General features: G+C 44.9%; 3 protein-coding genes across 8 annotated transcripts; all 3 read right to left on the bottom strand.

Moving 5' to 3' along the window:
- Window positions 1-737: 737 nt before the first annotated feature.
- On the bottom strand, window positions 738-5,168 carry s100u (S100 calcium binding protein U). Of its 2 annotated transcripts, none has more exons than XM_037093515.1 (3): window positions 5,150-5,168; window positions 1,703-1,833; window positions 738-1,367 (listed from the first exon to the last, which is right to left on the bottom strand). In XM_037093515.1, exons 2-3 carry the CDS (start codon window positions 1,820-1,822, stop codon window positions 771-773), a joined length of 717 nt encoding a protein of 238 aa, XP_036949410.1. In that variant the 5' UTR covers window positions 1,823-1,833; window positions 5,150-5,168; the 3' UTR covers window positions 738-770. The 2 variants fall into 2 exon arrangements, with proteins under 2 accessions (XP_036949410.1, XP_036949409.1); XM_037093514.1 differs by lacking the exon at window positions 5,150-5,168 and adding an exon at window positions 4,788-5,047.
- Window positions 5,169-7,216: 2,048 nt separating this feature from the next.
- s100a11 (S100 calcium binding protein A11) lies at window positions 7,217-9,465 on the bottom strand. Its single transcript, XM_037092832.1, has 3 exons — window positions 9,312-9,465; window positions 9,077-9,223; window positions 7,217-7,530 (listed from the first exon to the last, which is right to left on the bottom strand). Exons 1-3 carry the CDS (start codon window positions 9,405-9,407, stop codon window positions 7,396-7,398), a joined length of 378 nt encoding a protein of 125 aa, XP_036948727.1. The 5' UTR covers window positions 9,408-9,465; the 3' UTR covers window positions 7,217-7,395.
- A 1,735-nt stretch (window positions 9,466-11,200) lies between these two features.
- On the bottom strand, window positions 11,201-22,774 carry pbxip1a (pre-B-cell leukemia homeobox interacting protein 1a). Of its 5 annotated transcripts, none has more exons than XM_037092828.1 (11): window positions 22,022-22,774; window positions 21,034-21,161; window positions 19,634-19,718; window positions 19,434-19,501; window positions 18,603-19,263; window positions 16,349-16,582; window positions 16,031-16,054; window positions 15,548-15,591; window positions 15,286-15,381; window positions 14,963-15,143; window positions 11,201-14,801 (listed from the first exon to the last, which is right to left on the bottom strand). In XM_037092828.1, the coding sequence occupies exons 2-11, from the start codon at window positions 21,103-21,105 to the stop codon at window positions 13,789-13,791; spliced, it is 2,478 nt and encodes an 825-aa protein (XP_036948723.1). In that variant the 5' UTR covers window positions 21,106-21,161; window positions 22,022-22,774; the 3' UTR covers window positions 11,201-13,788. The 5 variants fall into 5 exon arrangements, with proteins under 5 accessions (XP_036948723.1, XP_036948726.1, XP_036948721.1 ...); XM_037092831.1 differs by having other exon boundaries at window positions 22,037-22,774; XM_037092826.1 differs by lacking the exon at window positions 22,022-22,774 and adding an exon at window positions 21,694-22,003.
- Between the last annotated feature and the right edge of the window lie 810 nt (window positions 22,775-23,584).

Below are 23,584 nucleotides of genomic sequence, written 5' to 3'. Positions count from 1 at the left end.
CAATGTCTAGCTAACAGGTTTGGATGTGCTGATAGGTGTTTGCTTTGGGTTTCCCCCAGTTTTCAGTCTTTATGCCAGCATGAGCTAACTGGCTACAAGCTGTAGCTGTGGCTGTGCCCTTGCACCACCCTTACATGCAAGGACACCGCCCTTATATGTAAGGGCATATAAGGGTGGTGTCGACCGTCTCATCTAACTCTGGGCTAGAAAGCTAATAAGCACATTTCCCAAGATGTGAAACTATTCCTTTAACTATTAGTGCATAGCAAGATGTAAACCGCTGATGTTCCACCAACAATGTACACCAATTAGTGTAGAGGAGTTGGAAAAGAGTCCCAGATAAAGATAAAAGTCGCGAGAAGATGGGAGTTACACTAAACGTCGTGGCTGCAGCAGCGCGTTGGCATATGATGACACAGCGGCGGCAGGTAACTCATATTTTGCAGTTTTCACAGGGATTCGACATGCATATGAAAGTGTACGTCTGCATGCTATCATAGTATATTATGAGGTAAATGTGCTATATAGTGGGATGCACATGCTGTACATATGAACATAGTGGTAACTAGTAGTACAAAGCAATGAGTCTACTGTCATGTACATGTTCTTCGATCTTGTATAAAGGGGCGGGATGTCTTCAGAGCTGGGTTTGTAGTGTTTGGATTTCTTTAGTGGCCTACCGATGTGTTTTGGCATTAATGCTGTGATTTAGTGTTGAATGTAAGCGTGTGGTTTGATTTTTTTTTTCGGTTGAATTAATGGATTGTCCCCTATGAGGTGGCCTCCTCCGTCTTCTTCTCCACCTCCTCCGCGGCTGCAGCCAGCTTCTCTGCCGCCTCCTCCACCTTTTCTGTCGCCTTCTCCTCCCCTTCTTTCACAGCCTCCTTCGCCGATGACGCCGCCGCCTCTACCGCTGCCGCTGCTGTCTTCTCCTCCTCCTTTGCGGCCTCAGGCACCGTCACCCCCTCCGCCTTTACTTCTACCTTTGGCTCCGCGTTGGCGTCGAGCTTTACTTCCACCTTTGGCTCAGCGTTGGCATCGAGCTTTAATTCTACCTTTGGGTCTGCATTTGCCTCGACCTTTATCCCAGGCACATCCACCTTCACCTCTCCAGATGCCTCTGGCTTTGCCTCTTCCTTTGCCTCGGCGTTTGCCTCTGGCTTCACCTCCTCTTTGTCCTGGGGAGTTTGAGCCACCTGTCCGGAAGCAGCGTTTTGGCCGGACTCCTTGCTGAGGGTACGTTGGTCGCTGAGCGAGCACGCCAGGTAACCGACCAGCTTCATGTACTCCTGGAAACCGACCTTGCCGTCGTGGTCGGCGTCCAGTCCCTGGCCCATGTTGTTGACCGCCTCCTTGCTGTCCGTGTCCTGCGTAGTCGACATACACACACACACACCATGAAACAATCAAGCATGATGATGAGTAACTCTACCTGCGCTCTCACTGGACAAATCACCAAGGCGTGTGCCTTGCAAATGACTCTCTATCAGTGGCTCTATTTGCATTATAATGCTGATGGATGTCATTCTATCATATGGGATCACTTCCCCCCCATTCGCCTCCTGCATATTACACCACCAGTGCTCATGTTAAAAAAAAGAAAATTCTGGAAGGGATGGCTAACGCTGGACTACTGTGTGAGGTGGTTACATAATGCGAGTGTTGGGATCATTTCAGAGGGGTTCAGCGAAGGTTTCCTAACCGAGAGGATGTTGGAGAGCTGGCTCTTGACGAGGCTCTGGAATTCTTTCTTCCCAAGATTTTCCTTCCCCTTGCTCGACTTCAGGAAGACCTTGACCAGGTCCTGAATGGCGGCCTCCATGACTCCTCTCTCTGGGGAAGGGAAAAGGTTGTGTGGTGTTTAGATAGATAGACAGACAGATAGACAGATAGAGTCACAAATAGAAGTGATTAAACCCTGCTGCTGCCCTTGTGTGCAGTGTAAAGGAGGAAGTTCCGGGGGACGGTCTGATTCAAAAACACACTTGAACATTCGGCACTGTCCAATGGAAAAATGAAACAGCGGATCTCCTCGTGTCCCTGCGAGGCCTTTCGTTTCAGGTGTTGAATCTAGAGCGGCGGCAGCGGAGGGACGGTGACGTGAGATCGAGCGGAGAGGGTGAGAGGGAGTCTGATTGAGAGACAAGCCGCGATGCACAATGGAAGTTCTGATCTTTGATAGGTCATCTGATCTGCCGAAGCTACCGAGGGGACTGGGCCTCAGATTACCTGAGGGATTACCTAGTCCCTGTCTGCTCCTGTCTTCCTCTCTCTGTCTCTCTCTCTCTCTCTCTCTCTCTCTCTCTCTCACCAGCTTTCAGCCACTCTCTCTTCCTTCGCCTGCCACTGCCCCTTCTTCTCCTCCAGCCACCACCTTCACACTGTCGCACATGAGCGAGGCCCGATAAAGGACTCGAAGAGAATTCCCATGCAGGCGCAACACGCTCATCAAAGGAGATCTATCTAAACTCTGTCCCGACAGAGATACATTTCGGGCCTCCACAGATGTGCAGATAAACCACAGACGCTTGCTCATAATGTAAAACATGCCACTAGGTGACACATCTCTGCAGGAATTCCATTCATTGCTGTCTGCGGAGATCACTTAGACAGGAATTTACAGGCCAACTGCGAGCAAAGTTTGCCTCCGAGCGCTGAGAGGGTATGTTTTCGTGGGCCGACGGTACTCGTCCGTCAGCTTTTCTCGCGCAGCAAACACCACGTCTGTGCCAGTGAGAGAAGGAAAAAAAACACACACGCACACACACACACACACTTGACAGGATCATCAGTCTTATCAGCTGAGTGCTCATTTGCAAACTAATATCTCAATTACCGGAGTGTGTGTCATGCTCGAGCGCCTTTCCCGCCGAGCATTTTTCTACCCACGAGCCGTATACAGTATACGTCCAATTAGGACGTGCGCCTGTTAGTCTCATTATGGCACCACGATGTGAGACCTTTCAGGCGGCCCGTCTCTGACCTACTGATCTCTAACCGTCATTTTTTTGCTCCGAGCACAGAAACCCCCCCCCGCCCAACAAATTTGCATGAGGTCCCACAAGCGTGGCAACTGTCAGCAAACGCCGTCATTCAGCAAACACGACGAGGTGGAGGGAAGAAACATTTAATCATTGACTGATTATTTTTTTTATTATCGTTTTATACGCCCCAAACAAACGCTTCTTTGTGCTCGCGGCTGTATCAACTGAATCAACAGCCCGACCTTAAAGGACAACACAGTTTTAACACCTGCTCTGCCTTGATTGTGTGTGGCGGACCCTGCCACCTTTCTAGCTTTTAAAACAAAACAGCCTTCTCGGGGACAGAAGGACAGCTGAGGAAGAGCTCTTCTCACGGCCTCTATCATGCATGTTGTAAATATGAAAAATTCTGAGATTGGATTTCTTCACCGCGCTCCTTTAAAAGACAGGGTTTGACTTTATTCTTTCAAAGTGTGTCAGCTCCATCCCTGGTCACTTCCTGTGTTATAACAGACACAGGCCGCGTTTTTTTTTCTTTTTTTTTTCGGGAACTTTAGGGGACTTCTTCCTGCAAGGTGACACACCCTCCTCCTCGGGCCGACGAGGCCCTCAGCGCCTCCCTTGTCCGCAAAAAAAACAAAACAAAAAAAAACACCCAGCAAACACGTTTCTTCTATTACTGGATTGACATTTCTGTCCATTCTCACATTCATTATTCACCGGAGTGACCTTTCTCTGAGGTGTTACGGCCCGCTTCGCTTCCACGTAGCCCAGATAACACGTGAACTAAGTTTCGACAAATGAGACTGGCCTCACCCACGTCAGAGCTCCACTCCGGAGGGGAACTAATCCCCGTTATTTGTCCTGAAAGGGCCCAAAAAACAAACTGCGCAAATAATTAAACATACGGGCCTACAACCAGAGGTTTCCCGTTTCCCTCCACAGCCCAGAGGAGATTGAGTGTTGCGTTTCCAAATGGGCGAATGTGATACGGTATGTGCGCAGAGTAACGACAATACTACCGCTCGTGTGCCATAAAATATTAACAGAGGAACAAGTTTGGATGTGGCTGTAAATTGCGGCGAGCAGACGCACAGCGGCCGCGTCTTCTCATCCAATCCCTCGCAGCCAGAGCTGAAATAAACCCCCCGCATCTTCATCTTCCAAGCAGTTTGTTTTTTTTTCTTCTTCCCTAAAACCAGCAGGCGTCGAGAGAAGTTGTCGCGATCGACACAAATATTCAGCCGGCGAGCCAAGCTGTCACCGCGCCGGGGCCTCTCTGTGGAAAGCAAAGTGCGCAAAAAAAAAAAGAAAAAAAAAAGTGGGGATCTGCGCTTTAACGCGCGACCCCGGTGTCCCCCCCGCTGACAGACTGCACACAAGATCAGCCACCTCAAGTCACTTCAATGTTTGATAAGCTGTTTGTAACCGATCTACAGCATATAATATCAAATATCTTTCCGAGAGAAAGAGAAAGAGAGAGAGGGAGTGTGTGTGTGTGTGTGTGAGGAAATCAAACTCCCATTCGCCGAATAAACAGAAGCGACACAAGCACAAACTCTGCTGCTTTGAAAAAAAAAAAAAAGTGCAACGTGAGCCTAAAACAGCCTCTGCGGGGCTGCGAGTCACTGAAACCGTCCCCGCAGTCGGAGCCGCTGTGATGGGATGGCTCCTGCAAGAGTCTATCGAAAACGTGGCAAAAAAAAAAAAAAAAAAAAAATACAACACACCAACCCTACGAACAAACGCACCGCTCACAGCCAGAAAAAGAAGAAGAAGCCAGAAAGGCGCATTCGGACTCACCGTTTTCGTCGTCTGCGGGACAAGAGATGTGTACAAATGTGCGCAAAAAAAAAAAATGTTTGAGTTTCAGCCCTGTTTCTCCGCCTTTTTTCTACGCTGCTTAGAAGCCCAGGGGAACTTGCCAAACTAGTAGGACAGCAGAATCTCTTCCGTGATTTAGGCTTTTTTTTTTTTTTCTCTTTCCTTAAAACTTTTCCCCCCCTGACAAGTCAAAGGGCGTGTACCTGGAAGAGCGAGAGAGAGAGGGAGAGGGAGAGAGAGCTGGGAATGTGGAAGAGCGCAGAGAGAGAGAGCGAGAACTGTCAGGGAGAAAAAGAAAGAAGGGAAAAAAGAGGGGAGGAAAAGTGTGTCAAAACTCTTACAGTTGGTTTTCATTGGAATTATCTCTGGCTCGCAGGGGCCAGCTGTTTCGCGTCATGCGCGATTTGCGCAGTTTCACGCCAACTCGCCGGGCTCGCGGCGCGGATCATCCCGCGGGGTGGGACGACGAGAGGCGGGCCGGGTGGGGGTTGACTTCCCTGCGCGCGGGGGCTCAGCGGCTCCTCGGTATTCCACTCATTAAAAAAAAAAAAAAAAAAAAAATGTATACACGAGGATAATCTGCCCAAACCGAAAGTTGAGAGTCTGGAAATAAGTTTTGTGTTGGAGGGATGTTTTTATAACATCTGTCCCAGGACGACATACAGATGTTGTGCAAGAGACACGTTCAAGGCACAATTGTTAGAAACACGAACACAGATGTCAACTGCAGAACACCGTCACTGCTTTCATTTGGCAGCAGTGAGGAGTCAGACTCAATTATGGAATATAACTAAGTACATTTACTCAAGTGCTGCACTGAGATTCCTGTACTTTACTTCAGCCCATTTTCTGCTACTTAATACTCCCACTCCACCACATTTTGTAGCCGTGTATTGTACTTTTTACTCCACTGCATTTACTTGATAACTTTACTAACTAGTTACTTTGCAGCAAGTATCTTTAGATGTGCTGATTCTAACCCAACTATCAGTTACAGTTAAAGCTTGGATTTGGCAGTGAGGGAGGGTCAGACTAAACGATGGATTGCAATTGAGTACATTTACTCAAATACTGTACTTCTGTTGCCACAAAACACAAGCGTACTTTGAATGTGTGTCTCTGTAACACACCTGTGCGTTGCGGCTCTTAGACGACATAAGTACATTTAAAAGTTACTTACTGTGCTTACAATATTTGCCTGCAAAGTGTGGGGGAGTGGAAGTATAAAGTGGAATAAGTACTCAAGTAAAGAAAAAGTACCTCAGTGCAGTACTTGAGTAAATGTACTCAGTTACATTCCATCATCGAGCTCGACTGCCCTCTGCTGCCAGTTTAAAGTTTTGAGTGTGTTCTTTAGTGGAAAACGATGATTCGGTTTGTGTTTGTAACTTTTGTTGAAGAAAAAACCCAAGTGTAAATTAGTTTGTATCCCTTTAACGAATCTGTGTGTTGTTTTTATCCCATTGGCAACAAAAAAACATACTTCCCCTTAAGTAACTCAAGTTATTGACTAAATGAGTTAAAAGTCCACTATTTGGCCAGAAACAGTAGAAGACCAGACCTGAAGAGTACAGTAGGAAGCACAACTTGCACTCAGGTGTATGACTTTTGTGTTCTTTCCTTTGTACGTTCCTTCTTTTCCTTACTCAAGGGGGAGAAAAAAAAATGACTCCAAGAGTGTCAGCAGAGGTGGCGAGAGGAGGTGAAACAGTGTTGAAAGAGTCTTTTAAGTCTTTGTGCTTTCAAAAATTCCCGCCGCTGATTGGATCTCACAGCCGGTGCCTCCCTCTGTGTGTATCCCAGCCGAGGCTGAGGTGGAGGCTCTTCCTGTTCAGACTGGGCCTACACCAGCTGGGTGCCCCCCGCGCTCGCTCTGCTGCTCGCTGACTCATTTGCCCATCGCCCTCCCTCCCTCCCTCCCTCCTGCACTGGCACCATAAGCGTGTGTGATTTGGATACAAAGGTCACATTTTCTTATCTGTCGCAAGATCTGCATTTGTAGCACGACGGTTGAGCGGCACCTTGTCTGTTTCGACTGAAATTAAAACAGGCCTGTGGGCTGTAAAACAGCTGGGGAGCAAGCCGGCGCGCATAACTCTGTCTAGACGTCAGAATTAACGCACAGTGACCGTGGCACCACAGGATTACCAAACGTTGCGAGAAAACAATAACGCGACAGGCCGCCCGGTGAAGACGAGGCGCTGCCTGTTTGCGTTGCCGCTGCACCGCTTTTGTACAAAGCATTAAGAAGCCCCACGGAACAAGATATGGCCCGGACGGTCTAGTCGTGGCAGCCGTGACACATATAGGATTACAGGCCCCTAAATCAAGGCTGTAATACACTCCCGCTCAAACGTGGATGGGGTTGGACATCATATAATGTGGTGAATGAATGACAGGAGGCAGAGTGTCGGTGGCTGAGGGTTTCAAGACAATGAAGCCTTTAATTTCAAAGTTCCCTGAACTCAAACAAACGGTTAACTGAAGGGTTACACATGTGGCACTGGTCGGGGCGGTGAAAGAAAACGCGGATGCCCCCCTTTTTCTTTTTGAGTTTGCAGCTTGAGGACGAGTCGATCGGCGTCGTCTACTGGCCGAAGCCGCCCTTCTGGCTCGCCAGCTTGCCGACCAGCTGCCAGAACTCGAGGAAGGTCAGCTCCCCGTCGTTGTTTTCGTCCAGCGAGCTCATGAGCTGGTCGACGGCCGCGGGATCGCCGGCGTTCTGCGGGGTGATGATCACAGAGAGAGAGAGAGAGAGAGAGACAGAGACAGAGAAAGAAAGAGAGAGAGAGGGAGGAGACCCTGATCATTAGAAAACCACTCAGAGGTGCAACTTCAGCTGCTCTGTAAGACTGTCCTGCCACCTAATGGCTGAGAGCAGCAATAAATGATGAGTGACGTACAAATTAGTATTAGAGACACACACAGAAGCAGGTTTTTGAACTCTTTTGCTTACAACGGCCATTGAAAGATGGATTGAATGAATACATGTTGTAGAATGTAAATTGCACATGTATGTATAAAAAAGTAGCTGGCTCATTCGTCAAACCTTCTTATCTCCTGTCCACATTCGCAGGGGTGCGGCTCAGCGTTTCGCTGTGTTTTGTGTGTGAATTAACTAGCGATGAGGTCAATAATCAATCATCTGTGATTTGTCAAATAAATCTATGAGGTCACACTTTATAATGACCATCGTATTAGTTAAAGATATTTGTAAGAAAAGTTTGAGTCTCATTCCCAACTCGTCAACAACTGACCAGTCCTCCAGTCACAGAGCGTTATTAACAATCAGTGAAGTGTTTTATAATCTATTTGTTCAGCAATCGTATATTCTAAAGTTGCAGCAGGTGTTTATAATACTTTGGAAACACTTTATAAATATACTGTGTAGTTCATCTGTAAACATTATTTGCATGGCTGTCATAAAGCTCCAACCGACGTTTATAAACCTTTACAATTGCTTAACAAATGGATTATAAAGCTTTCAATTGTCTGCTAGCAGTGAAATAATCACCAGTTTAAGTTTAATTGCCAATAATTTTCACACACAACCTTATGCTGGACATCATAAACATTAACATATATATATATATAATGATAGAGGAATAAGAAAATATTGGTAGAATGATGGAAAATGAGGCTCAGCTGTTGCTCCAGTGTAAACTTCTGTAAGGTGACTTCTTTCAACATGTCATACATCAACATCCAGCAGAAAATGTGGCACTGAACTGAAGATTAATAAGCATGTCATAAGAATAACTTCTTCAAGACAAAAACAAACCTATTTTCATACACAGAGTGATTAAATTTCACATTTTGCAAGAATGAAGATTTTCTCATGTATGCATGCAAACGAATACATTCAGTCGAGTTCTGCACTTTAGTCCTAATTTGACCCGACACTTTGTACTCCACTACATCTGAGGGGGAAATATTTGACTTTGTTCTCCTCTACGCTTATTTCACAGCTTTAGTTGCTAGTTACTAATAGCAATTTAAGTTTTTTTGCACAAATAACTAAAAAGGTATGACACACATCTCTGTATGTTGAATCTCCTCAACGGCAGTTCAAAATTGGTAAGACTGGTGACAAGATCTGATTTAATGAGGATTTATGAGAGTGAAGCTTTATATAAAAGACTAATGTATCTGAATCACAGCACAGTGACATCTACATCTCCTTCAACAACATAAAGTTGCGTAATACACCAGAATTTCTCTAACGTCCACCTGTGGGTGCTGTAAGACGAACTCGTGAGGACGTTTACCTGGACATAGTTGGACAGCTGAGAGGACACCAGGTTGTGGAACTCCTCTTTGCTCAGGGTGCTGGAGGATCCGTCCTTCCCAGCATAGTTCTTGAACTGGGTGACGATGGTGCAGATGGCGGATTCCATGATGATTTGTGCTGAGGCCTGAAAGTAAAGAAAAAAGAAAAGTGTGAACAAAGCTGAAAAGTCAAATGCGGAACTGTGCCCGAGAGACAAGCGTCCCTGGTCTCACCTCTTGCGTTGGGATGCTGTGTGGCGTGTTGTGGGCAGCTACAAGAACTGTGTCTCTTCGCTCTGACCACCGCCGCTCTGAATATATATGCTTCATCTCCGTCCAGTGATGCACACATCAGCGGAAAAAAACCCCTTTCACCTGCCCTCTTCACCCCCATCCAGCCGGCTGACGTTATCTCTGCCCGATTTCCACCGCGCTGGGGGACAGACATCATAAAACTGCACACACACGACACGTATAAAAAAAAAGTGCCATTCCGCCCTACAAAGGGCAAAATTGCACTGATGGTAGCACAAAAAACCATTTCAGTCTGTTTGCAGAGCAAGGGGTTTAGTGACGGCATTTTTGTCAGGCCATTCTAATCAAGCCACTGAATCGTGCCTGTCTAAGCAGTAACTCGTTTATACAAAACATGACTCAAATCATCTGCCGTTCAGGGCAGCACACACTGTTGCATGTGTCAGTTCGCAGGGGCAGATGTGTGTGTGGAATATCTCCAGAGAGGTTTGGAGGAGAAAGGGTTTGAGTTTGTAACATTTTAAAAGGAGAAGTTCCCCCCCCCACCCCGAAACTTAAATTCAGTCATTATATGCTCATCCTCACGCTGATTGGAAGGTTAGGGTGATGTAATGAAGCTTTCTAGAGCATTCTCCTAAACAACTGAAGTAGATGTGGACAACATCAGTGCAATCCAAGTCTCCAGAACATCCTGAATTCATTGGAAAAGACAATATTTACACGATCGACTGTGAGTCGATCGTGTAAATATTGTCGATCTTCTGCACTCACTTCAAGACGGGGTACGTGCCGGCACTTTTGAGTGAGGTCTTTTGAGGTCAATTTGGGATCTCGGGGCTTCCCGGGGACATTGAACACACCCCCGTCTACTTCAGTTTTTCAGGAGAATGCTGCTTTGCTGTGAAGCTCCAGAATTGTACATGTTCATTTTGGGGTGAACTCGTCCTTTAAGGACAATGGAGGACGAGTATAAGAAATTGCTTCACGCTCTTTTTTTTCAAGACTGCACGTTTGTTGCCGATTCACCTTCACTTTTAAAATCGAAACGAAGCACAGGCGCCGGAGAAATGCTTGCACGGTGACTTGTTTGTAGAATTCAAAGAATGACAGGCTCTCTCTGTTGTTTCAAAGTGACTGACTGTCAACCATTGCTTACATTCTCACTCATCAGCATATCAGGTCAATGACTGGGTGCTTCAGGTATCACGTACATGTTCGGGAGGGACGTTGGTGCAGGCCAACATGTGAACTCCTGCTCCGAGTATTTAATCTTGATGTAAATATTTCAGCTTGGCATCAGAGCTGTGAGAATAGATGGCTGTCGTGCCAACGCTTCCACTTCCTGCCAGAGCCGGTGAGTCACACACTGCCGGGTATCATTGTACATTTCCCCAGCTCCATTAATACAATTCATCATGACAAATGACACCGAGGATTTATTCTGCTGTGTTTTTTAATGAATTATTTCTGTATGCAGTTGGTGGTTTGTTAATTTTCAATTAGGCGAGATGACTCAACGGGAGCAAACCCCTGCCGCCGCACCACCAACCACCACATATCCACGTACACTGTGAATTTTTAAAGTTGACTCTTAAACCAACTACCTTGGAATTACCATGTGAAGTAGACTTTTACATTTACACTTTTAAGTCATGTTGTTAGAGTTTAAAGTCAGAAGAGACTGTCGTGCCTGCATCTTTACAGAGACCTGGTTCCATCAAAGAATCCCGGGACAAGCTATCATACGGTGACAGAGAACAAGACTGGAGTCGGTGGGAGGCGGGCTCTGCGTGTGCGTCAATAACTGGTTTAAAAAAGAGGGACTGTCTGACATAATCAAATGAGGTTAAATAAGGACAGACTTTACATATTCATAATGGTGGAAATTTTATTCAACTCAACATTGACTTCCTAAAAGAGGACAAAAATGATGGCCGAAGAAAATTAAAAATGATCCAAATTTATCGATACATTTGTTCAGGGATTACATGCACATCTGAGCTGGTTCATACATGATGAAGCCCCACAAAGACACCAACACTTCTCAAATATTGACTCAGCTTTCCTAACTGTGTTTCATTACAGGACTCGTGTTGAAATTAAGCTTTCTTCCAATCCCTTTGGTCTAAAAACTCTCAAAAAAAAACAAAAACCAAAAAAAAAGAGTTTCTCTGTCCAAACAAGCAGAGAATGTTTAAGAAAAATCTATTCAACACTTCATGTGTAAACCCTATGACATTCGTTCTCTGCCCGGTAAGCAGCGGTAAAAATCGCAACTAGTGTAAACTCTCTGCTCTCTTAATAGTCTTGCAGAAGCAGATGATATCAAAGACCTCTCGGCCAATCTAACGTATTCATAATAATAAAGGCACGTAAGCAGTCGCTGGCAAACTAAACTTCTGAAAAACCAAAATAGAAATTCACCACTTTCACACACTCGATGTGTATGGCCTCGGACACAGTCTGTGGTTCTTCTCGTTAAAAATAAAAGAGTCGCAGTGTACTGACAGAATAAATAAAACATGAAAACACTACAAAGCTTCTTTCACCGGAGAGTGAGAACCAACAATCACAATCTGTCGACTTTAACTTCACATCCACCGAAAAAAAGAGGGAAAACACCTCGAGAATCAAACACAGCTAATATCAAACACTAAAACAAACAAAAGAACAAAGAAATCGTTAATCTCAAAGAAGTACCTTTTGTCCACCTCATTTAGCTTCATATTTGAAAACGTGGCAGCTTCCTTGTTTTACCATTTTCATGAACTGAACAGCTTTTTCTCTACCACTTCTGTGCACGTCAGTTAACAGCCCAGTCGCCAGAGAATAATGTTAGCAGTTAACATTTCTGTGAACCACGGATTCGTCCAAGGTTGTCATTTGTATCAAACGTGACATATCAGGTTGACATTACATGCTTACTAGCCGACATTACATGCTTACTAGCCGACTTTCACATCCGGAGGTTAAGGGCATCCGTGGTGGCATTATTGCAGCCAGCGAGACTGCCAAACGCTGACTGGATGTTTTTAAGGAGATCGGTGGACATTTCCAGCCGCTCTTGTTGTGTCGTTTTAAGAAGCCCTGGGGATGTTTCCAACGTGTGATTATGAAAGAGAGAAATGGAAAATTAAACCTGAACAAATGTAAAGCTGCAACATAAGGAAACTGTGGTTTTGCATAAAATGTACTTAGCTAACATTTATTCCAGCGATTGGGCTGCAGCCAGGTGACATCAGTCTGCTGTCACAATGAGGAGACAATGAAAAAAAAAAAAAAAGAGCAATACTGGTTTGGCTGCCAATCTCAATTAACATATCAATTAAATGAACCCTTTTGGGATTTCTATAGATCGCTTAACCTTTTACTCTGAATGCTCTGGGATACCCAGTATATGTAGATCATGTGTTGGAGGTCCCCATGGCTACATTATTTAAAAAAAAAAAAAGGTTAGGAGAACTAAAACAAACAGTATGTGAATGTTTGAGAAAAGTGCTAAAGTGGTTTAGCAGTCATAAATTTAGCTATGGCTATCGCTTTGTCCTATTGCTTTTTTATTTTTTTATTTATTTATTTTTTTCATTTTTTATTGAGCAGCACTGACACTTCACAAACCGGTTCCTGGTCGTTTCCAGACATCTGCTGTGAAGTGACAGTTGGGAGTGAGGGCGGGGACGAAAACGACTACAATTTTGAAACGGAGCGCTCAGGGGTCTCAACCAGCACTCTGCGTGCATTTGCCTGAATCTACAGAAGAGCCGCTGCTGCTGCTGCTCGCACAAAACCGGTCTGGCCTGATCTGAGTCTTATTACTGAACTGCGATCTCATCCTCTGGGATCTGACAGTTATACATCACTTCAGGCAAACGGTCTCTGCAAAAAAGAAAAAAAAGAAAAAAAACTGTCTCAGCATTTGTTTTAACCTGCTCGGAAAAGTGGCGGGTTGTTTTTTTTTTTTTACATAGAGGGCAAGAACGCCCAATGAAGGGAAAGTTCCAATCTAATACATCTTTCTGTAACTCATTTGCGCTGGTGCTCAACTGACTTATTTGAAAATACCATCTCCTAAAGCCCTGTTATTGTTTATTTTTTTTTGTTGTGTGTGTGTTTTGAATTTACATTATGAACTGCAACATGCACTACGTATTGAGAAAACACTATAGAGCAGAGGAAAACCCACACAACACATTACTGAAGGATTCTGGGTTAGGAGGCATGACCTGACAGAGGTAGGTAACAACAACTAAGTCCAAAATGACAAGTACAAGTCTAGCTTATAATTAAAGACTCAGAGGGACACGTTTATGAGAGGCACAACGCACTCTGTACCAGAAGCTACTACAATTACAGCTCTGAAGAGGAAAATGTAGGCGAGAAAATGTCCTATGAAACCACCACTTGTGCTGCACCTTAGTGTCATGTTTTACTCCCTTTTGCCCCCCTATATGTCTGTTTAAGCTGTGGCGGCAAACTTCCACAGGGCCTCTCGTTCAAACTCCTCCATCTCCTCCTCCAGGGAGTCGTCGTCCTTCTGCCCGCCGACGTCCAAGACGTCCACCATGTCCTCAAGAATGTCCGCCACGTCCTCCGCAAAGTCACTGAAAAGAACCCGGTCGTGGATAAACACGCCGTCCTCGAAGTACTCTGCCGTCAGCTTCCTGACCTTGTCCTTGCTCTCAGATGAGGATCCTTCGAGCTTGCTCAGGTAGCCCTCCAGCAGTTCCTCGAACTCGGGCAGCTCCACCGGGTAGAGCCCCTCCTTTTCGGCACAGTTGTCCACGGAGCTGCAGCCCAGCTGGGGGCGGACGTTGCGCCTGAGCTTCTGCTCCTGGTCTCTCCAGAAGTCGTTCTGGCTGTGCTGATGAGGCTGACGGGGCTGGTGGTGGTGGTGTTGATGGTGACTGTGGGAGCTCTTACCAGGCCGGCTGTGCCACGGTTTCTCCTTCCTCCTCTCCTCTCTGTCCATCCTTCGCTCGCCCTTCTTCCCCTCCCACTCGTCCTGGTGTTTTCTCCATGCCTCCTTATGAGAGTTCTGCTTCGGAGACTTCCACTCCTTCTCCTTCTTCTCGTCTTTGCTATGCTTCCAGTCTTTCTCTCCTCTCCACTCTTTCTTGTCTTCTTTCCTCCAATGGTCCCGCTCATTGGTTTTTCCCTTGTTCCCTTTCCATTTGGACTCCTGTGGCTTCCTCTTGCCCCACCTCTCCACTTGTTCAGAAAGCTTCTTCTGGATCTCCTCCAGGTGATCCCTCACTTGTTTCCTGTCACTTCCGCCTTTTTTCATCCCTTGCAGTCTCTTCTTGCTCTCCTCCAGAAGAACCTTCTGCCTCTGAAGTTCATCCTTTAGCCTTCCTCCCTCATTTGTGTCCTTCCTCCTCTCAGGGCCAGCTGCTGTCTTGGTAGTTTGACTGTCTTTGTCACCAGGCTGAGGGGCTGAACCTGGGGTAGTCTGGGGCATTTCCTGATTTGCTGTGAAGGATTCAAGAATTGAAAAGATCACATTTAGCACTCGAGGAACTCATTTCCATACTTCAGTACCTCTGTATGTGTTTTCTTTTAAAGACCATCATGCAGTGGCGTGGATTTAATTCAATGAGCTGATTCACGACATGTTTCATGCCACATCACACCTGTGAGCTGGCTGAGTTCGGTCACCCTGGCCCTCAGACTCTCCAGCTCTGTCTTCAGCTCAGGCAGGGACAACAGCTCCTTCTTCAGCTTTGTGTTTTCCAGTTCAAGATCTGCTTTACCCTTCGCATCACCGCTCGCTGCTACTGCGCTCAGGGCGGAGTCCAGTTCTTCTTTTTGAGACTGAGAAAAAAGAAGAAAAAAAAAGTCTGATTCTGTGCAACTTAGACAATCAGCACAAATGTTTATTGAAAACAGGCTGTCCATTAAAACATCAGGAAATGGTAAAACAACATCATTAGCATCTGTATGATGGTACACTGACCTGTAGTTGAGCCTCTAGCTGAGCGATTTGTTGGTTTTCCTGTGTCAGTTTATCCAATAGCTCTTTCATATCCTGTGGATCAGCGCTAAGCCAGTCCTGGATCGAAAATGGTTGGCAAATGAATAAAACACATATTTTTGAATAATCCTATCTTAAGGATTTCTCTTTTAAGTTATAAGACTCAAGTTTTCTTTATATACAACTGCTTGAACAACATATAGCAGAAATGGAGTGAGTGAAAGGCGAGACGGCAGGAACAGACCTGGCTTGGTTCTCCGTCACTCAGTTCAGAGGCGTCAAAGTCTCCTGTCAGACCAAAGAACAACACATCTTTCACAACAGCGCCCGTTTTTTATTGACACATAGCTGCCGAGCTGTCTTACGACACAATAAGATGTTTTTGTTGAAAGGAGCATTCCAGAAGCTCAGGCACTACCTGTGCACAACACAGAAACTACTAGTTTAGGTAGAATCTTTTTTTTTCCCAATTTCATTAAAAACATATAAGGTGTATTTTGCCTACCCCAGCAGATTATCTGCAATGGGTCATTTTCGCTCTGACTTCCAGTGGAGTCCTTCCGATGATAAAGAGTGTTATTGTACAATTCAGAGTGCGTGTTATTTGCCATTTTCTGCTGCCACTGCATGAAATGTCAGGCCAGATAAGTGCTCGGACAAGCTACTGAGTGTTAGCCAGCAAGTGCAGAAGCTTAAACTGCTGTCTTATCGGCAGCACTGGACCTACCATTATCCAGGTCAGAGAGGAAACCTGTTGACATAGTACAGCTTAGTCAACAAGATCTAAAAACAGACATCTGTCTATTGCTGACAACTGCGAATAAATGTGCCTGCGTGATTTGGAAATACTGGTAGTGGCCAAACAAGCGTCAAAATTTACTATAAACCCTGTCAAACATCTGATGCAACAGGTGGAAAGAGGTGCACAGACTCAGTTCATCTCAAAAAGAGAACAGGTATCTCTAACATAAGCATCTTTATTGAATGTGGCTTTAATGTTGCTGTTCTCACCATGAAAAGCAGAAGCCAACTAGCAGGAACTCACCTGAGAGGAAAAGGGAACCTAAGAAGAGCAGGATCAGAGCACCCACAATGCATTTGTTCATGGACAGCCATGGCTTTTCCTCCTTCTTCTCGGCCAGCTTGAACTCCACTTCCTCCTCCTCTTCGTCCTCATCTGACGTTCTTGGTCGCGCTGCCTCGAAGGAGGGGACGTTCCTCCTCCTCAGTCCGTCATCAAAGCCGCTTGTGTCGCCCACATCAAAACTACTTGATGGCTCTGTAGGAGGGAGACACATAACAAAAGGAAAAAAAAGACACCTTGATCATGAAATAGCAAAGGCAAGACAGCAGAGTTGTCACATCTGATAATGCCTTTTGTGAAAGACGATGAGCCTCAAGTTAAACCACATGTATTCAAATGTGAGCCCAGAGACACTTCAACAAATCATCTCGACATCTTTGGCAACGGCAATGTCAGAATTGGAGTTATTTCCAAAATCATAATTACCTTCTGGCAGACTGCCTCACGCAGATGACAAAAAAATCTGAGTGAATACATGAGCTGCACAACACAACAATGTGTAAACAGCACGCGGAAAAAAAAGCCGACAGAAAGTCAGCGCTGCTCGTGGAAATGGTTGACATTTTCTCACTAAATTACAACAACAGTAATTTCATGCATGGGGGTTTCTTCCATTTTCTCAGCAGGGTGTGCGCCTCTCTGTCACACTGATAAATCACTTCCAGCTGCTAGCGTGACACAGATAAGAAACATGTTAACCAATTCTTCTGCGAGAGGACTCTCATTTTCTGCTTCTATCGAGTGGAGCTACTTACACAGAGCCATAAACCACCATGTTAGAGATTTAGTTACCAGATGTTAACTGCTGTGGGCCCTCAGCCCTGTGTTCACCGTGTGGAAGTTGGTTTATGCAGCTATGATCTATTGTTCCCCTTTGTTTAGGAATGTGTTTATATGGGCCATGTTCTTAAATTGTGTCGAATCATATTACCACACAGCCAAAAAAAAAAAGCTGTGTTGATTCCAGCGAAGGAAGAGTGTACACAATACAATGACAGCAACGGGAAGTTAGTGAGAGCCCAGCAACCCTTTCTGCTCTGGGGCTCCACAGCAGGTTATTCCAGCTATGACTGCAGAAGCGACTCTGAAAATCAGGCGTTAAATGATGGCTTATTTGTTTCAATATGGCTCTTTCTGTTTAACTGATGTATAACCTTCCAGTTTAGCATTTGTTTTGTTATATTATTAGGATTTGTGGGGGCTTCTCCAACGACATTTTGTTGTAGAGCAAGATATCTTAACTTCCACTGCACGTGCAGTGTACAGTGCAATGAGCATATCTTACTGTAGCCCTGAGCTGGACTTAACCCTGGAATAATTTAGCCCATTACCACACCCACATAGTTAACCACGGGTTAACCTAATCCCAGGGCTATACAATTCCCACTGCACTTCTATAAGCCCTGGGTTAAATGTCCTTGACTTATGTTTACATTCTAGAAAGGAGCATGACTACTCTCGAAGTTCACTGTTTACTTTTGCCCCGTTTCACACTGGAACCTTTTAGCCCCCTGCTTAGTTGATTTTCAAGGGATTTTCAGGCTAAAATCAGGGCTAGCCATCTTTAGAATCTGCCTGGTGAAAGCCTTCTTAGTTTGGGGATAATGGTGCGATCCATCTGAACCATGGAAAAGAAAAAAAAAAGAAGGAAGGGTCAACAACATAATTTTTATGGCCACGTTGTTTGTCCCTTAATTTAGTTTGGGAGAGGCTCCTGTTTGCAGTGTAATTGCAGTCTCATAGGCGATATTTGGTCAGACCTGCCCCGTTTGGTCATGATATTTCTATCCCTGTCAATCATTTGGGGGAAAAGATCCGCCGACCTACTCTCTGAAGTGTGTTCTTTTATTTGCTGGACGCATTTCTCCAATGTGTCTCCGATTGACTTCAGTACCTGACACCACAGTCTGGCACCAAAGCAAGATTCAGTGATGTAATGACCCTTCCTTCTTTTTTAGGTTCCTTGATCTGAACTGTACTGTTATGTATACTTTTTATTAGCACTTCTGTCTTATTTGTGTTTCATTAAATCAGTCTTTCACAGAAATGTCCTGCCTCCATCTGTGATGCTATGCACAACATACCATGTATTGCATTGCTAACAACACAGACTGACAACCTCTAAATTTCCTCCTCCTCCTCAAAAAGATCACTCTGGTTCCACTGCTGAATATATTTTGCATGCATCATAATATACAGTCCTTCAATCCCATACCTTCTCCTTCTTCCTCCTCTGCTTCTCTCTCCTCCTGGGTCACTGTCTCAGATGGCTCCATCTCCTCCTCTTCCACAGCTGCCTCCTCCTCCTCTGCCTCTGCTGAACCAACTGTCTCTGGTGCAGGAGCATCATCGATGGGGCTTGCTGCCACCAGGCTCTCTGGGGCTGGGCTCGGTGGCTCTGTACTCTCTGGGGTAAAGGTGATATCAGCCTCAATGTGAGCGGGAGGATCAGCGGCTGTGAGGGTCTCAGTAGGGATGTCCACCTCAGGTTCAGCAGTAAAGACAGGACTCGCCCCGGCAGGGCCAGCAGGAATCAGGACATCAGCAGGCGTGTCAAGCGCTTGTTCTGTAGTGACAGGAATCTCAGTCAGGGGAGGAGTAGAGCAGGACTCCTCCGGCTCAGCTGGAAGGAGTTCGGAAGCAGGGATATCGAGCGGAGCCCCCAAATCAATGTTGGTGACAAAAGGTGTGGCTCCTAGGTGCTCGTTGTCACTGGGGGAGCTGGTTACGATGTCATGGATGACTGGAGCCTGACTCTCTAGGTCGAGGTCAAGAGGGTCAAGAGGGTCAAGAGGGTTTGGTAAAAGAGGGCTCATTCGGCCTGGACTGGAAGGGATGGGACCCAAACTGGACTCTGGAGAGGTCTCTTGACACACCTAGCACAGAGGACAGTAAAAATTGGTTCCCTATGTAAACTTTCATACTTTATTATAATCACTTTGTGATCTTCATTTCAGTCAAGGTGTTGTATGTGATTGTGCATAATGTTGTTTATGGTCTAACTTATATCCTGATTTGAATCTTGCATAGTTTATCATGTACCAACCTGGTGGCCTTCTTCAGACAGGACAGTTTCTATAGACATGTCACTTGGTTTAAACTCCACGGCAGCACCTGCAATAATATTCACACAATTTCAAGAATGTCAGAAACAAAGAAACAGTTTCAAATCAACCTTTTCAATCTCAAGCGTTGATTCTTATTTGTGTCACAGCTGTAGACAGTAGCCACAGATCTTGTCAATACCTGTCACCTCCTCAGAGAGACTCGGGACGTCACCGAGGCTCTCTGTGCCGTCGTCGACCGGCCCCACATTCTCAATAGCAGCCTCCTGTGGAGTGAGAGGAGATCCCAAGAGATCAGGCTTCAACACCTATACTATCCTCCGTGGCAACACTGACCTTGACATTTACAGCACACCCAATAGAGGCATGCATGCACATACACTCAAGCCTGAGCTAGGAAACATATCAATACTTCGTGTTCATCATATGATATGAGGAATGTTTTGTGGTTATAATATAAATATTACAATATAATATAAATACTTAGGTGCTCATTTCCTTCTCTGTACACAGACAGAGAACATCAGTGATGGAAGATGTATTCAGGTCCTTTATTTAGGGAAAATATCAGTACCACAGTGTGTAAGTACTTCACCATAAGTAAATACCTTACTTAGTCAAGTTAAGTTCAGTTTAACTACTTTTTATACTGTCGGGGAGGCCAATCTACAGTACATGATCATTTTCTATATGACCATATGTTTTGTTTCCGTCATTTCTGATATTCTCTTTGTATTCCCTACTTCCCTCAAATTGCCATTGTCAATAAGAATTAGTTTCTTAATGGCTTGCCTGACTTGCCATCTGTTTTCAGCGTGTCATGATGCACTTTTCAGCTCATCCAAGAGGGTTTTTAAATACTTAATCTGAAAGGTAGCTAGTAACACAAGCTGTTAGACAAATGTAGTGGAGTATAGAATAAAACGTTTCCTTCTAAAATGAAGCCTAGTAGGTAACCCATAATCCTACCTGTGATATTGTGCTAAAATATTACTTAACTAAAAATGAAAGTCGCCCATGTGAATAGTGACTGACACTAGTCAATGACAATGAATGTACTTAAGTACTATGAATGCTATGCTGCTTCTTCGGCTCCGATGCAGCTTGCAATCTGCAAAGTAACTAGTAACTAGGCAATCAAAGTACATTAAGTGTGTAAATAGTACATATTGGTCTCTGTAAAAAGCTAGTGGAGTGGAAGTGTATTATAGCAGAAAAGGGACCTTAAAGTTGCCTTTCAGTTCAGTAATTCAGTAAATGTACTTAGTTACATTCCCCCCATTGGTACAGTCAGGCACAAATCCTTGTACACTTGAGTTAAGATGCAAAACAAACAAAATGACGCTGCGCAAGACTCGACACGTCTGTGCCTCACGCGTTCGAGTTGCAAAATATCAGAATTTGACTACTGAGATCATCGACATTCTCCACAATTTTATCATTATGAGAAGCTCTGTGGCTGCAAGTGCAGGCGTGCCATATTTCACATTCATGAGCCAGGAAAACAGCCATCCTCTAAATTACATCCAGGCGCGGAGAGCTCGGGAGAGAGGAGTTTCCTGATCTGGTTCTCTGCCTCACCTCGGGGGAGAGGAGGGTCCAGCTGTTGGTGGAGGAGCCGCTGCTGCCGGTGCTGTTGCTGTTGTCAGACATCGCCCTCTTCAGGCCGAGCGCGGCACAGCACGGTGCAGACTCAGCTTTCTGGTTTTCTGCAGACGACGACAGAAACAACGTGTCTTCACTGAACAGGCCCTGATGATGCACACACAAGACCGTCTTGTGGGAGTACACGGAATGATCAAGACGTAAAAAATCATACTGTTACTTGTTTTTTTTTTTTGGTCAGTGTAGATACAAGCCAGCTAATACCCACAATTATGAGTATGTACAGTTCTAGACATGGAAATACACACAAAATAGCACAATGTGTGTCTTTTTCTGCAGTATCATGATGTTGATGATGTAAATAGCAGCCTATGGAGGGCACAGTCAAGCAGTAACGTTGCAGCTCCGGCACCAGAGCACCACACGCACGGGATAGAAGACCGGATTTGTCGCTGATACAAGTTATGTAACGGTGTGTGGTGGCATCCATAATATAATGCTGCGCAGTCAAACAAAGGGTCCAGTCTGAAAGAAAACAGGAATGTCCTGCTCGCATTCATGACCGCTGCTATTTCCCAGCCAACCATTCACTCACATGCAACCATCCACTCAAATCTGTGCGGCTGTTAAAATTACCAAAAATGGTCAAACCCCCCTCCCGACACGAGCACTTCATTGATCCGCAGGCGAGCTAGCAGAGGCTCATACTCACTCGTCGACAACACCGTGCTCACTTGGTTTTTGTTAGGCACGCATAAGAAGCCGCATGAATGGGCTACGGTTGTTGCAGGAACCGATTTAAAGGTTCATTCATGATGGTAAACAAAGGACGGCAGGCTGAATATTCCCACTCCCACTCTTCCGCGTTCTCACTCGGGCCCAACTGTTAGCGCGAGCTCTTCACACACACACACTGCTCGACTCCGTTATTACACCAAACACAGAAGAAAGGCGGTTTATTTACCCGACTTGCTCACACCTCAGTCGCTCGCAGTTTTTTTTTTTGCCTTCAACACGTCTTGTTTTTATTTATTTTTTTTTGTCAGTATGAACAACGCTCCTCTCTTCCCGTGAACTTGGGAACTTTGGGAATTCCAAGCTGCGTCACGTCAACCTCGTCGCTGTTCCTCCAATGGGATTTCAGGAGAAGCTGTGGAGCTCCCGCCCCTGGACCAAGGCTGGGCCAATCAGATAGAAGTGTCGTGTCAGGGAAACGACGCAAATCCCAGCATGATTGACGCCCGCAGGTGTGAGTGGCCGGTGACAGAGGCAGGTCCTGTGCCTGGTTTTTAATAATACAACTTCATGTGTGAACCCAACCCGCAAGATGCATGCACATATATATATATACACACAGCGGGGAGAGGCTACCAGGACCAGCCGCACACTGACACGTCTGCAGAGCTATATTTGAACTGCGGGACTTACCAGAGCGGACAGCCCCTTCACTCCGGTTGCTCCCGTGTGGTCATGAGTTTCATCATCTGCCTTATTTTCTGCTAATATTAGAGCGTTAACTGTCAGTAACAAGCATACCAGTGTAAACTTTTAGTTTTTGAAATCAGAACCCACACTGTTTACAGCGAGGTGATCATATACAGCCGTATATACATCTATATGCACACTGCAGTGGTGTGAGAATAACTCATATCCATTACTTATAGATTATTTTTGAGGTGTTCTACTTCGGGTCTTATGGGGCATGACATCTGTAAACCAGTAACTTATCAAATAAATGTAGTAAAAGTACAATATGTGCCTCCAAAATATAGTGGATTGTAAGAGTAATGTGGCAGAAGCAAAACAAAGAAATGTTCAATTCAAATACAAGTACCTCACACTTGTAATGAAGAACAGTGCTTAAGTAAATGTACAGAGTGACATTCCATTACTAAGTTACCATAGACACCATAGTTACCATAGTACCATAATAAGGATAAACTCAAGTAAACTAGTGTAGAGGGCCTTAAAAATGTTTTTAAAAATGAACTTTAAGTTTGTGAGTTCATTACACAGTCGCAGACTTTGTCAGGTATCCGTTATATATAAGATCTGTTTATTTGACCTTCATATTGACTTGTTTTCACAACCAGAGTCTTTGTTTTCTAACTTGACTTGATTATAACAAAAGCTGAGATGACAAAAATTTGGCACAGACTATGTGTCCACTATTTCCAATGTCTGAGTTGCTGTACATAGAAACTTTAATAGACATTTTTATTTAACTATGAGTAATTTGAGATAGCTCATAATACACCTCATAAAAATTCAGGGATGCAAACAGGTCACAGACTTCTATTTTTGTAAGTTCAGTATATATAGAAATGTATGTTCTGACAATCTGAATCAATGCAGAGCATGTACATTTCATGAATTGTTTGAGGTGTAGCAGTGGTGTTGAAAGGAGACTATGTTTATGTTTCACTGATATCTTTAGGTTGACTTTAAAATGATGTTGTCATTGGAAAAGGTGGATTAAGATATGCTATTAAGAAATCATAATAATAAACAGACACTATGTAGTTTT

Source organism: Acanthopagrus latus, chromosome 3 (genome assembly GCF_904848185.1).
Source record: "Acanthopagrus latus isolate v.2019 chromosome 3, fAcaLat1.1, whole genome shotgun sequence".
NCBI classification, from domain to species: Eukaryota; Metazoa; Chordata; class Actinopteri; order Spariformes; family Sparidae; genus Acanthopagrus; species Acanthopagrus latus.
The sequence above is the reverse complement of the archived record's forward strand: the minus strand, read 5'-3'. Positions and strand labels throughout refer to the sequence as shown.